General features: G+C 43.9%; 1 protein-coding gene across 1 annotated transcript in view; it reads right to left on the reverse strand.

The window, feature by feature from the left end:
- gas6 (growth arrest-specific 6) overlaps positions 1–15,000 on the reverse strand; it is a 26,574-nt gene that overhangs the window by 7,809 nt on the left and 3,765 nt on the right. Inside the window, exons 3-11 of the mRNA XM_083662061.1 lie at positions 14,184–14,208; positions 14,012–14,074; positions 10,310–10,432; positions 8,453–8,572; positions 5,509–5,631; positions 3,510–3,631; positions 2,472–2,590; positions 416–605; positions 112–276 (exon numbers count right to left, since the gene is read on the reverse strand). Of these exons, the coding sequence (XP_083518187.1) occupies positions 112–276; positions 416–605; positions 2,472–2,590; positions 3,510–3,631; positions 5,509–5,631; positions 8,453–8,572; positions 10,310–10,432; positions 14,012–14,074; positions 14,184–14,208 (1,050 nt within the window). The remainder of the gene's footprint in view (positions 1–111; positions 277–415; positions 606–2,471; positions 2,591–3,509; positions 3,632–5,508; positions 5,632–8,452; positions 8,573–10,309; positions 10,433–14,011; positions 14,075–14,183; positions 14,209–15,000) is intronic.

Genomic DNA, 15,000 nt, shown 5'->3' on the forward strand with positions numbered 1-15,000 from the left:
TGGAGAAATACATACAGAACATCCCCCCTTCCACACATATTCAAGAAGAAAACAAATGCACAGATACGCACACACACACACACACACACACACACACACACACACACACACCTGATTGACGAGGCCGTCCTCTTTGAAAGGAACTCCTCCCACGGTGAGGTTGAGCTCGTGCATGCCCTTCTTCAGCGTGAACAGATCTCCGTTGACGGCAATCTTCATCACGGCCTCCCTGTCGATCTTAATCACTAGGCTCCGGCCCTGCTCCTCCACTGAGATCTGAGGAGGAGAGACGAGACAGGATGTCTGAGGAGAAGCTTTCAATCCAGATAGCTGCGGCGGTGAAGAGGCATTTCTGTGTAGAAGATCCTGTCGACAGTGTATTAGCGTATCGACCCCTAACGGAGAGAGCGCCAACCTTTCTCCACTGGCCGTCGTTGACCAACGGGCCGCTGCTGGTGACCCTGCTGATGGTGCCGTATTTCAGCTGCAGCTCCAGCTTCCCGTGGTGCATCGCCAACACGATCCAGGAGCTGTTCAGGTGACCTCCGGCGAAGAAGATCACCCCCTCAGGATCATAGGTGCGGAAGTCAAACTCGGCTGAAAACCTAGAAGAGGAAGAAGCGGAGGAGCAGTGGTGGTGGTCAGTGCTGGGGGTAACTCATTACAAAAGTAATATATTACATGTAATATATTACTTTTAGCAGTAACTCAGCCATATAACTTATTACCAATAGGATTGCAGTAATATTATACCAGTTACTTTGTCAAGTAACACAAGTTACAAATTGAGTCATTTGTTTTTAAATCAAAGCACATTATTTCAATAAAGATACAATCATTTCCTAATCAAACTGTGTGTTTTTATGCAAATAACCACTACAGATGACAATAACAAAGGAAAAGAATAACATTTTGAATTTTGGACAGTTTACACTGACTTAAAGACAGTTTAAATTATTTTTCGGGATGGTTCATTCTGCTACTGCAGTTATTTTGATGAAAGTAATGCAAAAGTAGTGTAATAAGTAACAAGTTACTCTAGTACACAGACAATAATATTGTAAAGTAACTTATTACTTTCAAATGAAAGTAACTAGTAATATTAGTAGTATATTACATTTTGAAAGTAACTTGCCCAACACTGGTGGTGGTGGAGGGGAGTGTGTGTGTTTGTTTGAATTAGTCGGTAAGTGTGGGAAGGGTCAATGAGTTTGAGAGAAAAGAGTGAGAGAGAGAAAGAGGAAATTCCTTTTAGTGACCAAAATAATTTTATCTAATATCAACTTGGCACTAAAACCAACTGGCCTCTATTTTCAGTAGCTGGCGCAGCCTGGTGCAGAAAGCGTCCTTACCTCATCTCTACTACAAATAAGAATTATTTTGAGAATGCTTCTTTGTGAGTGAAACTTCATAAAGTGCCTATGGAAAATGTTTTTCCCTGACAGACATCGAAACCAATTCATTCTCAGGATAGGATTCACACTTTTAAGGGACTCTTCAATCAGCTCTATTATTGTTTTAGACTCATTGAAACATTGGCTGTGTCTGCGGGTGGGGAAGCCGGATTGAGGGTATGTGTCCTGGTCGCTGCACTAGCGCCTCCTCTGGTCGGTCGGTTGGGGGCGCCACCTGTTTGGGGCGGAAGGGAACTGGTGGGAATAGCGTGATCCTAGAAAATAAATAGAGTCCGCACACTGATATTTTGTCAGCTCCCCAGGTCAGTTTAAATAGCGTGATCCTCCCACGTGCTACGTGCTGCCGGTGAAGCTCCCCACTGTCAGGTGAAAAGAAGCGGCTGGCAAGTGTGCATGTGTCGGAGGAAAGGGGGAGATTTCAAACAGGAGTTGGCTAGGGATGGGCATTTCTAGCAAAAACACTATTCGAAATTCGCTGGCCAAATTCGAATTTAATTCGAAATTCGAAAATAAAATAAAAAATTTAATTTTTTTTTTTTTTTTTTTGTGAGTGAAATGTTGCATTGTCTCCCCTGATTCTAAGTCTACGGCTTTATTAATTAATATAAAAAGCTTCTGCTGTGGATTTTTAGCTCAAACAAGCATTGCACCACTGAAGTAAAGAACATGTTACATGACATTGACATTTTCGAAAATAAAAAACAGTTTTGACAATCATGAGTGGTTCATTAAATATTTAGTAGGCTCAGGTCTGAGTGCCAAAGGGGTGCCAAAGTCACCCCCTCTCCCTCTTCATGGGATTTCATCCGCCATTCATTTTTCCATAAACCTTGCTTAAAATGCTTATAAAAATTGTTTTACTTGCTCAAACCAAGCGATTTGACTATACTTAGAATCAGGGGAGACAATGCAACATTTCACTCAATTTTTTTTTTTTTTCGAATTTCGAATTTCGAATTTCAATAATAAAAGTCGACCTTGATAATAACAACGATTATTCGAAAATTCGAAATTCGATGCCCATCCCTAGAGTTGGCTGAAGGCGAGTTTTCGTACCCAGTCTGGATCCTCCTGCGGAAGCGCAGCCTGACCACCGGCACGGCGCTGAACATGCGACCCAGGTAGAGCGAGCGAGAGTTCCTCTTCAGGGACAGAGACATGCAGGGAGTGACAGGCTGGAGGAACACACACACAGAGAGGAAAACACATGGAGATAGATCATGCATGCTGCAACTTCATGACAACCATAATATTAGTAGACAACAAACTACTAGACTGACTCAAAATGATTTTATACAACAGTTAGTTTTGGTCATGGTTTTGATTAGACAGGAGCCATTCTATGAGTGCTGATATGCAGCATAGCAGCACTGGGAGGGTTTAATATGAATCACTCTGCTTGGCAACACATGGTAGTGGAAGCCTGAGGGGATAAATAAAAGACACAAATCATAACCTGTTTTCTCAAATTACCATTACTTGATGAATAGGTTTGTTTATGTATGAATGTATGATTATTAGGAATAAGTATTGATAGGGATATGTGGGTATTGATTGATTTATGATATTGTGTGTGTGTGTATGTGTAAGTTTATATACATATGTGTATATATATACATGTATATGTGTATATGTAAACAAGTGTGTGTGTGGGTGTAGGTATATGCTTATATATGGATACGGTATATAAATATTGATATGGATGGTTTGGGGGCAGGACTCGATAAGCCTCGGCTTCTTCCGGCCCCTTTTCAAACAGTTTTGCTCTGCATTCTGTTGGGAGTTTACTTATTTTTTGCTGAAGTCTATTGGGCTGTTACTGATTTTATTAGTTTTTCATTTTTTATGTATTGTTTTAACTGTTTGAAATAAATAATTTTAATCAATCAATCAAAAATAGAACTGTTGTATAAAACCAATATCACACTCAAGGTTGTGCTGTTCTACTGTATATCAGCGCTACCTCTTGTGTGATATTTCTTAATGAACAGGTCACAAATAGAGTTGATCTGTAACTTTTTTTTACGCCAAAGAGGGCAGCTGAACAAACAAACGGCTGGTTCAGAATATTTTGCCACAATGAATGTATTTCACCTTACAGCTCCTGTGGTCCTGGCCCAGCTTCATGCCCTGACGACCATCGCAGAAGCAACGGAAACTCCCCGGTGTGTTCATACACTCCTCTGCACACACACCCTCCTCACACTCATCCACATCTGCGCGTTGACAAGTGCAACGAGGGAAAGAAGGGAGAGAAGAAGGTTAAAGAGAAACAGAAAGTTCATGAGATGAACATTCCCATCAGCGGAGGGATTTGTCAAGACATGAACTCGAAGATCTCAAAACAGCGGCACCACAAGAATGCAAGGGGGGGCGGGGGGGGGGAGAAATCACATGTCAATCCTATCAACAAATCAGGGAATGCAAACAACACTTGAGTTAAGTAGCCTTTGACGTTAGCGGGGTGGTATCGCCCCTCTCCATAGAACCTTAAAAGGTTCGGTTGGCTTAGCTATAATAAATGTCAATTTAAGAGGGAGCGCGATGTTTATGAATAGTTGAGTTTCCACTACGGGGCCAAACAGGCCACAGCAGTGATTAACGACTATATATCATTTAAGTCTGGGACTCTTTCCATCATGTTGCCAACAGACACGGCGTTATCTTATCTGATCAAATACCAGGATAGTGCTGTTGGGTTAGTGTTATAAATACATTCCATTGGCCGTGTCATTCACAAGGCTTTCCTACCTGCTGTAGAAAAGTCTCTGTTGAAACACTAGAACTATGCAGCTTTGGAGGAGAACATTATGAGAACACACTTGTTTGACAAATAAAAGCTCATGTGTACGTCTTGACTTCCTAACTACGTTTCTGACTTTCTGCAGGTTCGAGGCCACTTGGGTTTGTCCGGGGCGACGCTGTGCAGATGGGCCATCATGGCGTTTTCAAAATCAGACTGAATGTTGAAGGTGTAAATCTAAGCATGATTTGCTGTGCTTCGAGCTGTCTCTGGCAAGCAACATCAACTGCTCTAACTTGTACACCTACAGTATGTCACCTCTTTGGTGTTTTGTGATCATCGCGATGGCATTTTACCTTTCACATAACGTCATTTCCATTTCTCAATGGGGGCCTCAAGTGTACAATGTACTGAACCCATATTTTTAAACCCTTTTTGTGCCGAGGCAACACTTTTGCCATTGAAGAAATCCTGGCACAGCGCCATCTCAAATGTTATCAAATGAAACATAGCATCATAGCACGCTGCCGCGAGCTCACTGTTTTTGCTTTGTTTTGAGGCCCCGCTTGTAGTGGGCTGACTGGGCCGGGCTCTTCATCTGGGTTTGTTCTGGAAGGACTTTGATCAGGAGGATCAAGTCTAGAGAGTCTGTATTTTTCCATCCTCCGATATTTATCCACCTTTGTCGTTAGCGTTGTCATTTGCTCTAATCGCGTCTACCTGCATCTCTTTCTCTTCTATTGTTTGATATCAACAAGGTCATTATTAGGCTACTATTAGCGCTACCACAGGTATAGAAGAGTATGGTTGTGCTACTCTTCTATGCCTGTGGTGGCAATCAATAAGAGCTGTAGGAGATCAATTATTTGTTTGGCGCAATTTGAGATTACATTTTCTCTTTTATGGACCAATTCAGTGAAATTAGACAATCTCCCATGGCACACCGGACTATCTGTCACAGCACACTAGTGTGCCATGGCACAGTGGTTGAAAAACACTGATCTAAACTAAACAGCGGCAGAATAAATGCCATGTACGCATCCTGCAATCGTGTTGTTGTTATTGTCCGATATCTGTTGTGAACTGAAAAAGTACTTTTCAAACTGCCTCTGGTCGCTGTATATTACCCCTGAGGTTAGCTGTTTACGGACAGAGCCTGGAAGTTGACCTGTTACCTACTTCCAGAGAATTTCTTCAAATGTCTCTAGCATTCCATTCCCGACTCTGCAACGCAGCTGGATCAAGGCTGAAGCTGCTCCTCAGTCAGTTCCCATGAAACTGTGTGTGTGTGTGTGTGTGTGTGTGTGTGTGTGTGTGTGTGTGTGTGTGTGTGCGTGTGTATGTGCTTACCAAGGCATCTCTTGGTTTCGTTGTCATAGACATAGCCAGTGTTACACAGACAACCATAGGTCCCCTCCCTGTTCACACACTGTGCAGTTCCACACACCCTCGGGTCCTCACACTCGTCCACATCTGAAAAACACCAAACATGCTCAGCTAGACAGATCAAAGTGGTGCAATTTCAACTATCTGCCGCCGCTTATAATGATCAGGAAGAATACAGAGAAACGTTAGCGCGTGAAACCGAGTAGAAACTATAGGGTAGTCTATGACGCCATGTATTTCTCAACAGAACAGGACAGCCATAGCACCTAAACCGGATTAATTTCGTAACACAGACTCGTAATGTTTGTATTTGATTACCGTTGGAGCAATACAGAAAATCCCGCTGTGGGATTCCTTTAGTACCTCAATATTCCACATGAGGTAGAAGAGGACAATGCACTGCCATGCTGTTTGGGGGGCCTCGAAGAAGTCTTTGACAATTTACAATTTCTCTCCAATTAATTTGAACCATTTTCAATGCCTCAATGATGATGGCCTGTTTTCATAGTTGACTTTCACTCCAGGTACAACTGATTTTCAGAAATTCAAAGATGGGGTAAATTCACATTTAACTCATTGAGTGCCAGCCACTTTTGGAGAACGGACGCTCCCAGTGCCAGAGTTTCAGAGCGTTTTCAGTGATTTCTCGAGGCCCACAGAATATTGTGTGATATTACTATGTAAACACTGAACACGCACAAAGAACGATGAGACTCTATTCTATCATCTGCAAAAAAAAGTTTATTGATCCCATTTTCCGTTCTTTAGTTATGAGCCGGAGAAGATAGCTTGATTCATCCAAAAATAGCAATTTTTTTCTAGAAGCTGAGATAATTGGCCTTTTGTGAAATTAATCATTTCAAGCACATCACTGACTCTGAAGCTAATCTTTTCTAATGTAGTCACACCTCAAAAATAATTTCCTTCAATAAAACAGTTTAGGCCAGGGAATTTTGTTTGGCAGAATAATATTTTTAGCTACAACCAGCAGCGCTGGCCCCTGCGTGCGCTGCTGGTTGCAGCTTCTTGCTGGTTTTGATTTGCTGCTGGTGGGTATCGGATATTCTGGCTTGCGTTTGTCAATCCTGTCCTGCTGCCTGGGTCTGTCTGGGTGTTGCGTGCTGCTCTGCGTGCCCCCCCCCCCCCCCCCGCCCCGCCCCGCCCCGCCTCGCCTCAACTGCACACTCCTCCTCCTGTCTGTGGTGGCTCTCTGCTGAGTTTGCTGTGCGCACAGTGAAGGGTGCGGAACAGCCAGGCTTTTTTACAGCGTTCCGCGTGTGTTTGTCACCGGCAACGATGCTTCCAGTTGAGAATAATAACAACTCCACGGTGTGGATGTGCGGATTTGCTGTCGCAACTGACACGGAGCGGCTCAATTGTGGGAGCAGATTGGCTGCTGCAGGCACAGCTGCAGTAACGTGCTTCAGCATATCGATGCATACGGATGCGATGCGATTTCCGTTTCCATAACGACTTCTTCTTTGTTTTTTCCTTGCCTTTCTGTTATGTGGAGAGCACTGTCGCCACCTAAGGGTTCTGTAAAATAGGTTATAGACCTCCAATAGCTACAATAGTTGTACCAGAGATGTATCAGGGATTGATCCACGTCCCACCGTCAAAAAACGCAATTGACGACAACCGTCGTCATTGGCACTCTACGTCAGTATTTGAATTGACGACAGCTGTCGTCATTGGCATTCAATGAGTTAAATCAATTACATTTGACATTATGATTATGTGACAAATATAAAACTTTATTGACTTGATTCAGGGCTTTCCCTGGATTTTTTGGAGGCAAGGGTGGCAAAGGCTGGAGAACGTGCGTGGCAAGTGTGGCATACACTAGGCTAGGCTTAGGTCGATATTTGATCATATCGAATATTGCAATATTTGCCGCCATAATGCGATATTTTTCACAACATTGAATATCGTAAAAAAATATCTGCTGCAGAGTCCGACCCTCATTTCACTGTTTTGCGTACTGTACAACACTGTACCTTGGCATGTGGCCATTCAATAAAGCTTTGAACTGCAGTTATTTTAGTGGCAGAAAATATACTTAATATACGGAAGCTGGGAAGGACTGCGCTATTTATAGCCGATTGATTTCATGCAGCTAGTTTGCAGGGCTCACCTCAGCACGTCGGATCTAAATATGCCATGTGAGTTCAAAACATCACATGTTTCACATGCTCATTTATTACCTGCTATTGGTACTGCTAAGAGTGCTGCTGCAGAGGGAGAAGTAGAAGAAGAAACTAAAGGAAGTGAAAAGCAACCTCTCAGTCCTGTATTCAAACTATGAATCATTATATAACATAAAATACATTAATGTCATTCTAAAAAAAGAAAAAAAATCTAAAAAAAGAAAGAATTTCGAAAAAGGAAAAAAGGAAAAAATTAGTACCTACCCACCCCATAAACAAAGGTGGCAGCCAATAATAGAGAGGCAAAGTGAACGTCACTTCCTGCTTCAGCACTGTACCAGAGATTTTCTTCCGCAATTTATTTTCCCATACACATTTTGTAAAATGCTTATAAAAATAGTTTTACTTGGTCAAACCAAACGGTTCAGCTATATTTAGAATCGGGAGAGACCATAGAACATTTCACTCCGACCAAAAAAACATTGAAAAAATATTTTCTTTAAAGCCGCATTTATTTTTACGTTTTGGTCCGAGTTAAATGTTATGTGGTCTCTCCTGTTTCGAAATATATCTGAACCGTTTGGTTTGAACAAGTTAAACTATTTCTATAAGCATTTTACGAAATGTCTATGGGAAAATAAATGGCGGATGAGAATCTCTGGTACAGTGCTGAAGCAGGAAGTAGGCGGTCACTTTGACTCTCTATACAAAGGCGCCATGTATGACACACAGTGCATGTACGCGTTTGTCGTGTTGCTTACCCTCGCACAAGTGGCGCGCTTTCAGCGTGTAGCCTGGGCGACAGGAACAGTGGTAACTGCCCATAGTGTTGTTGCACTCGTGGTCACACCCTCCATTCCTCTTGCTGCACTCGTCCACATCTGCAAACGAACGTTGGGAAGAAAATATCATGGTGGGGCTGTGTCACATTGTGTCAGCTTGTGTGTTAAGGCTTCGGGGGACGTTTAAATGTACCAACTTGTATGCATTTTAAATAGGGCTACACAATGGAAAATGGCAGTTTGTAAAAACGCCCTTGTATGCAATGAGTGTATGTTGGCGTGTGGCAGCGAGCGACGTGTTTAGGAAGAGTGCGGTTGTCAAGTGGAAAAGGTCCGATGTCAGACTGACTCCAGTCTGTGCTGGTTTCCTCTCACAGTAAGGTGGCACGATGACTCACAGTGGAAACGTGTGGACATACAGAGAAGCACGTTTCTCTCTCTCACACAGTGTGTGTTTGTACATACGGGATGCAGGGTTTCCCACACGCTCTTAAAGTCCCTGGAAACCAAAATCCACAAAAACCTTCTAACTATTCAATTTAGGGTCTTATGTGAGTAATTGTGTGCCTCAGAAAGTAAGTTGACATTACTTTCAACCCTAACCCCAAAAATCGACACTTTTCTACAAGGTCTGGATTTCCATTTCCTCATTGAAGAGAGCGGAGCGCGCGGTGCTAAAATGCATGATCTTATCACGTCATAAGATTTAATGGAATCACACACACGCACGCACGCACACACACACTGGCACACACACACACTGACACACACACAGTAGCGCTGTGCACTCGCAGCGGCAGAGATCTCTTCCTCTCTGTCAGTAGGCTATGCGCCGAGCAACGCGCGAACACACACACACACACACACACACACACAGACACACACTCCATCTCTCCTTCCTTCTCTCTCTCTCGGAGACCTGCTGCTGCGTTCATCATCATTCAAATTTGGCTGGTGGCTTATTAACATAGGTTCCTGCGATGTGATGAACTCAAAATGCTAAATAATAAAAAAATATTTCTGGTTTCCAGGGACTTTAAGGCATCAAATTCAAGGACTTCAAGGACACGGCATAGTTTGAGACAGGGATCAAGGTGAATTACCGCGTTACAACACTTGAGAATTTTATAATGAGAACGAGCAGCTTTTACAGAAGCTCACAGACAATGAAAAAGAGAGAGAGAGGCTTGACCACATTTCTCAACGGTGATGTGTTACAGTGATTGGCAGACTATGCGGTCCCTCGCCTTCTATATAAATTCAAGCACTTTCAATGACCCCCTATCTAGAGAGCCATTTCAAAAACCACTGCACCCCTCCCCCCTTTTAGCTATAATACAGTCAGCAACTAGCTATGACCTCTAAGAGACACATGGCTTCCCGGTCTGGACTCTGTGACCGTGGTTCCCGTACATCTAGTCCATATTGACCGCATACATCACTCCATCATCAATAACGACCGCAGCAGCAGCAGAATGCTTGCTAATTTAGTGGGCAACTAAACGATGCGGGTTTTGTCATTAAGATATCATAAATTGATGAGAACCAATTAAACTACATGACAAATATATGATAATCAAGGAGAGAAAAGCGAGGTTATTCATCAGCGAGAAGGAACAGGCGATGCCTGGCAAGGTCACAGACAGTGACGAGGGAGACACCTCTCCGCACGATGTGCTGACGACGAGAGAAACCGCTAGATACGACACAGAGTGACGCCGCAGAAATTCAACCTCTACCGAGCTCGCTGACACACCGCATCCGACTCCCATCTCTCCTCGCGCCCCCCGGAGGAGAGAGAGGGGTTTCCATAGCGATGAGAGATGATGACGGTACCTTTCTCACACCTGGCTCCTGTCCAGCCGGTGAAACAGTGACACAGAAAGTCCCCCTTTCTGTCCTCGCAGCGGACGAAACCTGCAGGGTTACAGGGATTGGGCGAGCACTGGTCTGGAATATCTGAATGGAAAAAATTGGAAGAAAAACAGAGACAAAACAGACATGAGGAGGAGACATAAGGAATTATTATTTTGAAATTGAATCTAGGCATGCCTGCCGGATGCAAACCATGATGAGTGTAACTGTATAGGGATAGCAGGCACAGGAAGGGCACCTCTCTTGAGCTCTGCAGAATATCAGGAGTTCAATATAAATAGCTTAATGCTGGCTAAGCTCCCCTGCCAGAGATGCCCTAATTCAGCCCTTCAAAGCATACCTGCCCTCTAGCTCACAAGAAACACCATCAAATGACTGAATCAAATGACTGTTGATTTTCTGCTTGGCCTATTTTGTCCTGAGGTGTTTTGATTTCAGCCCTCTCTCCCCCGCACCGTGTGTGTTAAGCACATGTGTCATTCTTTACTCTCCCCCTACAGGTTCCTTTTAACCATGACAGCTAAGCACCCCGACTGAGCTGCAGATCTTTTCAGAGCAGAACCAGTCTGGGCATGTTCACATGTTCACTGAGGGTTTAGACTAGAGGGAGAAGAAGAACAGCAGGACAGAGCCTGGAGGAGCAGGCGAGCAGGGCAGAGATGCTGGAAGCAAGGGGGAAAAGTACATAGACAAGATGGGAAGAGTGAAGGAGACCAAGTTCACAAAAAATGTAACTGCAAACTTAAGAGAGCTGACTACCATTTGAAACATACATTCATTCGTGGTGCATAATCATGTTAAACTGTTCTAAGGAAGTGTAGACCTACGATGAAAGCAATCAACCTGGCCGAAGCTCCTGGTCAGTGGTTACCTGAACAATATAGTATTAGTGATCCTTCAGGAAGCATTGTGTATAAATGTGTATACATTTATGTGTTGACTTGAAAAGTCTAAGAATAGCATCATTGAGGCTCTCACCAATCCGGTGAAGAGTTGCACTAGGTATACATCTAGACTCAGGCTGCACTGGCTTGAAAGCTTACATGTAAATATGTTATAATACAGCCTTATCTGTGAAGCTGAAACTTAATACAGCCTCATCTGTGAAGCTGAAACTTAATCTGTGAAGCTGAAACTTAATACAGCCTCATCTGTGAAGCTGAAACTTAATCTGTGAAGCTGAAACTTAATACAGCCTCATCTGTGAAGCTGAAACTTAATCTGTGAAGCTGAAACTTAATACAGCCTCATCTGTGAAGCTGAAACTTAATCTGTGAAGCTGAAACTTAATACAGCCTCATCTGTGAAGCTGAAACTTAATCTGTGAAGCTGAAACTTAATACAGCCTCATCTGTGAAGCTGAAACTTAATCTGTGAAGCTGAAACTTAATACAGCCTCATCTGTGAAGCTGAAACTCGGATGTTTTTTTATTTTCTTATCTATTTTAAACTTGTAATTATTGTACTATTGTATGGTATTGTAATTTTTGTACGTTTCTATGGACTACGAGTCTGAAATAAAGACATCAATCAATCAATCATTGCTAGCTAACTGCATGAAGCTAACTTGTTTTCTCTGCTTGGCATTTCACAAGTTGCCGGACATCAGGTCTACCTTCAATTGGCATACCACACAATCAAACCAGGCCACTGCATTGAGTATTCATCAGAGCTTTCCAATGCTACTGTTGTGGAAAATTCTGTTGCTGTTGTGCGCTATGTTTGGAAAAGATTTGTTTTGAATAATTTACATGTCCACAGACTCATTTTAAGCAATGCAGACCTGCTGCCTGCAGACTTGGTAAATAGAAGAGAGACTGGGAGACTGAGTGCTGCTGTCTGCTGTGTAATGTGCTTAGCACTGCCAATGCTGCACTTTGTGGGGAAAATGTGTACAAGTGGGAAAGTGTTGCAGAGGATCCACAAATTAAACCTTTTTTTAATCAGCAAATAAGATTAGGTCAACCTGACGCTTTTAGGGGCATTTTTGGGATGTGGAAATATAGCTAACATCAGTACATCACAATGTGCCAGAATTCCCATTAAGGCATCCCCACAGAGCCGCTTTGATACTGGCACAGCACACCAGCCAGCACTAGTCTGCACTGAGACGAGAGGAAGATGAGAGAGAGAGAGAGAGAGAGAGGGAGAGAGAGAGAGAGAGAGAGAGAGAGAGAGAGATAGAGATGAATGAAACCGTAAAGAAAGAAAGAGAGCAGCCGTATCTTTAAGTGCCACAATGCTGCAGCTGAGTCACTGCAACAGCTTTCTCAGCCAATCGGAGTAAAGCCGGGGGCGGGGGTGGAGGTGGGGGCGGGGCCAGCTCTCTTGTATCTTCCTGATGCAGCAGAGATCACACCGTCACTCCACCGCTGAAGCGCCTCGTAGGAAGGAAGCGTGCTGCAGTCAGCTGGTGCGCGAGTGAGTGAGTGAGGGAGCGAGCGCGTGTGTGACGATAAAAAGGGGGGGCGTGTCACTCATCTGACGCACGGCAGCAAAATACTGCAATGTTACTCATATTATACCTGGGTGGGCGCTCACACGCGCGCACATTCAGCAGTCAGACACTGCGATGTGTCATGAAGACTGACCTTAGAGGTGCCAGAGAAATAGATAATTGACTCAACCTCTTTCTTCCATAGCTCGTTATCATCTTCCCTTGCTGTGCCTTTTCTCTCTATCTAGAGAGAGAGAGTGCAGGATCAGGATGATGCCCTGCGTGTGATGCAGGGATACTGCAGTGCAGAACCCAGACCCCCCCACCCTCCTCCCTCAGCAACTATTCACACACACCAACGTTACAGAAGAGAGAGTGGTACCCGAGGAAAGGAGGACAGGGAGGAGTGAGAGTGAGAGAGGAGGGGCGGTCTGGGAAGCACAAGGTATATACGCCGACGCAACGCTCAACCTACGCCGAACCCACAACGTTTCATTTCGGGCGACGTCCTTGTTAACAGGCGAGGCCAGTTCGCACCGGCCGCGCGCGTGCCTCGCTTAAGCCGCGCTCAAACGATTGTTCGGGATTCAGCCCCTATTTTGCGAGTGTGAAGCTGCCAGGCGTGAAGTCAATGGAAGTTGTGGTGGGAGGGTGGGGGTCAAGGCGCGCCGAGCGAGGCGCTGAGGAAAAGAGGGTGCTTTGGTGTGTGACCGGTTTAAGCCTGAGCTCAGATTCAGCGTGGCTTTAGCATGGCTTTGGCGTATGGTGTGAAAAAAAGGCTAAGTAGCGGCCAGTCCACTGTGCAACAAAGTAGGGATGCACCGATCCACATTTTTTCACTCCCGATCCGATTCCGATACCTGAATTTGGATATCTGCCGATAACCGATATTATGCCGATACCAATATTTTTCTTGAATATACAGTATAGGCAAAGATTTGGCCAATTAAAGATTTTTTTTAAATATACCTTGCAAAAAGCAGACAAAATTAAGAAAATATACAAGGCAAAGAAGGATACTATTATACATGGGCAAATTATGGCCAGCGCCCCCTGTGCGGCCCGTGTTAGAATTGCAAAGCACCCCCCGCACCCCCCCCCCTCCCCGATTCCGATCCGATCCGTGAATTAGTGCCAATATCGGCACCCGATACCGATATTGGATCGGCCCCATCCCTACAACAAAGTCAAGTCGACAGGACAGATAAGCAGGTGTCATAACTCACTGTGGACACATGTGACCAGATCCTGTCTCTTCTTCTCCGAATCTCCAAACTTCTCCACACAGCCTGGAGAGGAAGGAGATGAGAGAGGGACAACCTGTCATCAGTAAACCCCCTCATTCACATGTGGTATGATGATAAGAGATGAAGGCTTTGACCATGAAGGAGAACTTACCTAAATACTTGGGATAGAAGTAGTCCTAAAGAAACAAACAGAGATGAAAAGCGAGAGGGATTAAGTTACATAACAGAGGTTTTAGAACAGACTATCTGATCAACAAGAACATGATCGTCATGTAAAGAGGTATCAGTAGGGGGGATTTCTATTAACACATGACATAATCTCAGATTAGCCTTGTACTGTACTCTTGGCAGGGACTCAAAACCTACCACTCATTTCTCAACTAATGCCTAGTTTACACTACAAGATTTCCCCCCGATTTTACACAGGATTCCAGTTGAGCTCAGTCTGTCTTTGTTGACTCTAGTCTGCAGTTGCTGTTAGTGTAAACTGCCTCCAGATTTCTAGTCTTCAAGTGTAAACTGCCTCCCGACGCCAGTCGGAGCCACAAAGATGATCAAACATGTTTGAATTTCAAAGTGAAAAGTCTTGGACTGCCTCGTCTGAGTCAGTTGTGTCGTGTATTTCAGTCCGTTTTTTCAGTCGTGATAAAAAAAATCTTAATGAACATTGTAGTGTAAACTCCCCAGTATTTTCATAATCTGTTAAGATTTTCAAAGTCTTCTAGTGTATCACAAGCATCAGAATCAGGCAGTGAAACTACAGCACATTTCAGCAAGATTTTGCAAAGAAACTTTTCCAACAGCATTGATCCTGAATGATGATTCAGTTTCTCAAAGTGCACTTTTGAAAATCTATGAAAAGTTGGACCTCAGTTGCTGCGCGCGCGCGCGCGTGCGTGTGTGTGAGTGTGTGTGTGTGTGTGTGTGCGTGCGTGTGTGTGCGTGTTTAGGACACAGATAGAGAGTAT

Source organism: Poromitra crassiceps (genome assembly GCF_964638095.1).
Source record: "Poromitra crassiceps genome assembly, chromosome: 28".
In the NCBI taxonomy this organism is placed as follows: Eukaryota; Metazoa; Chordata; class Actinopteri; order Beryciformes; family Melamphaidae; genus Poromitra; species Poromitra crassiceps.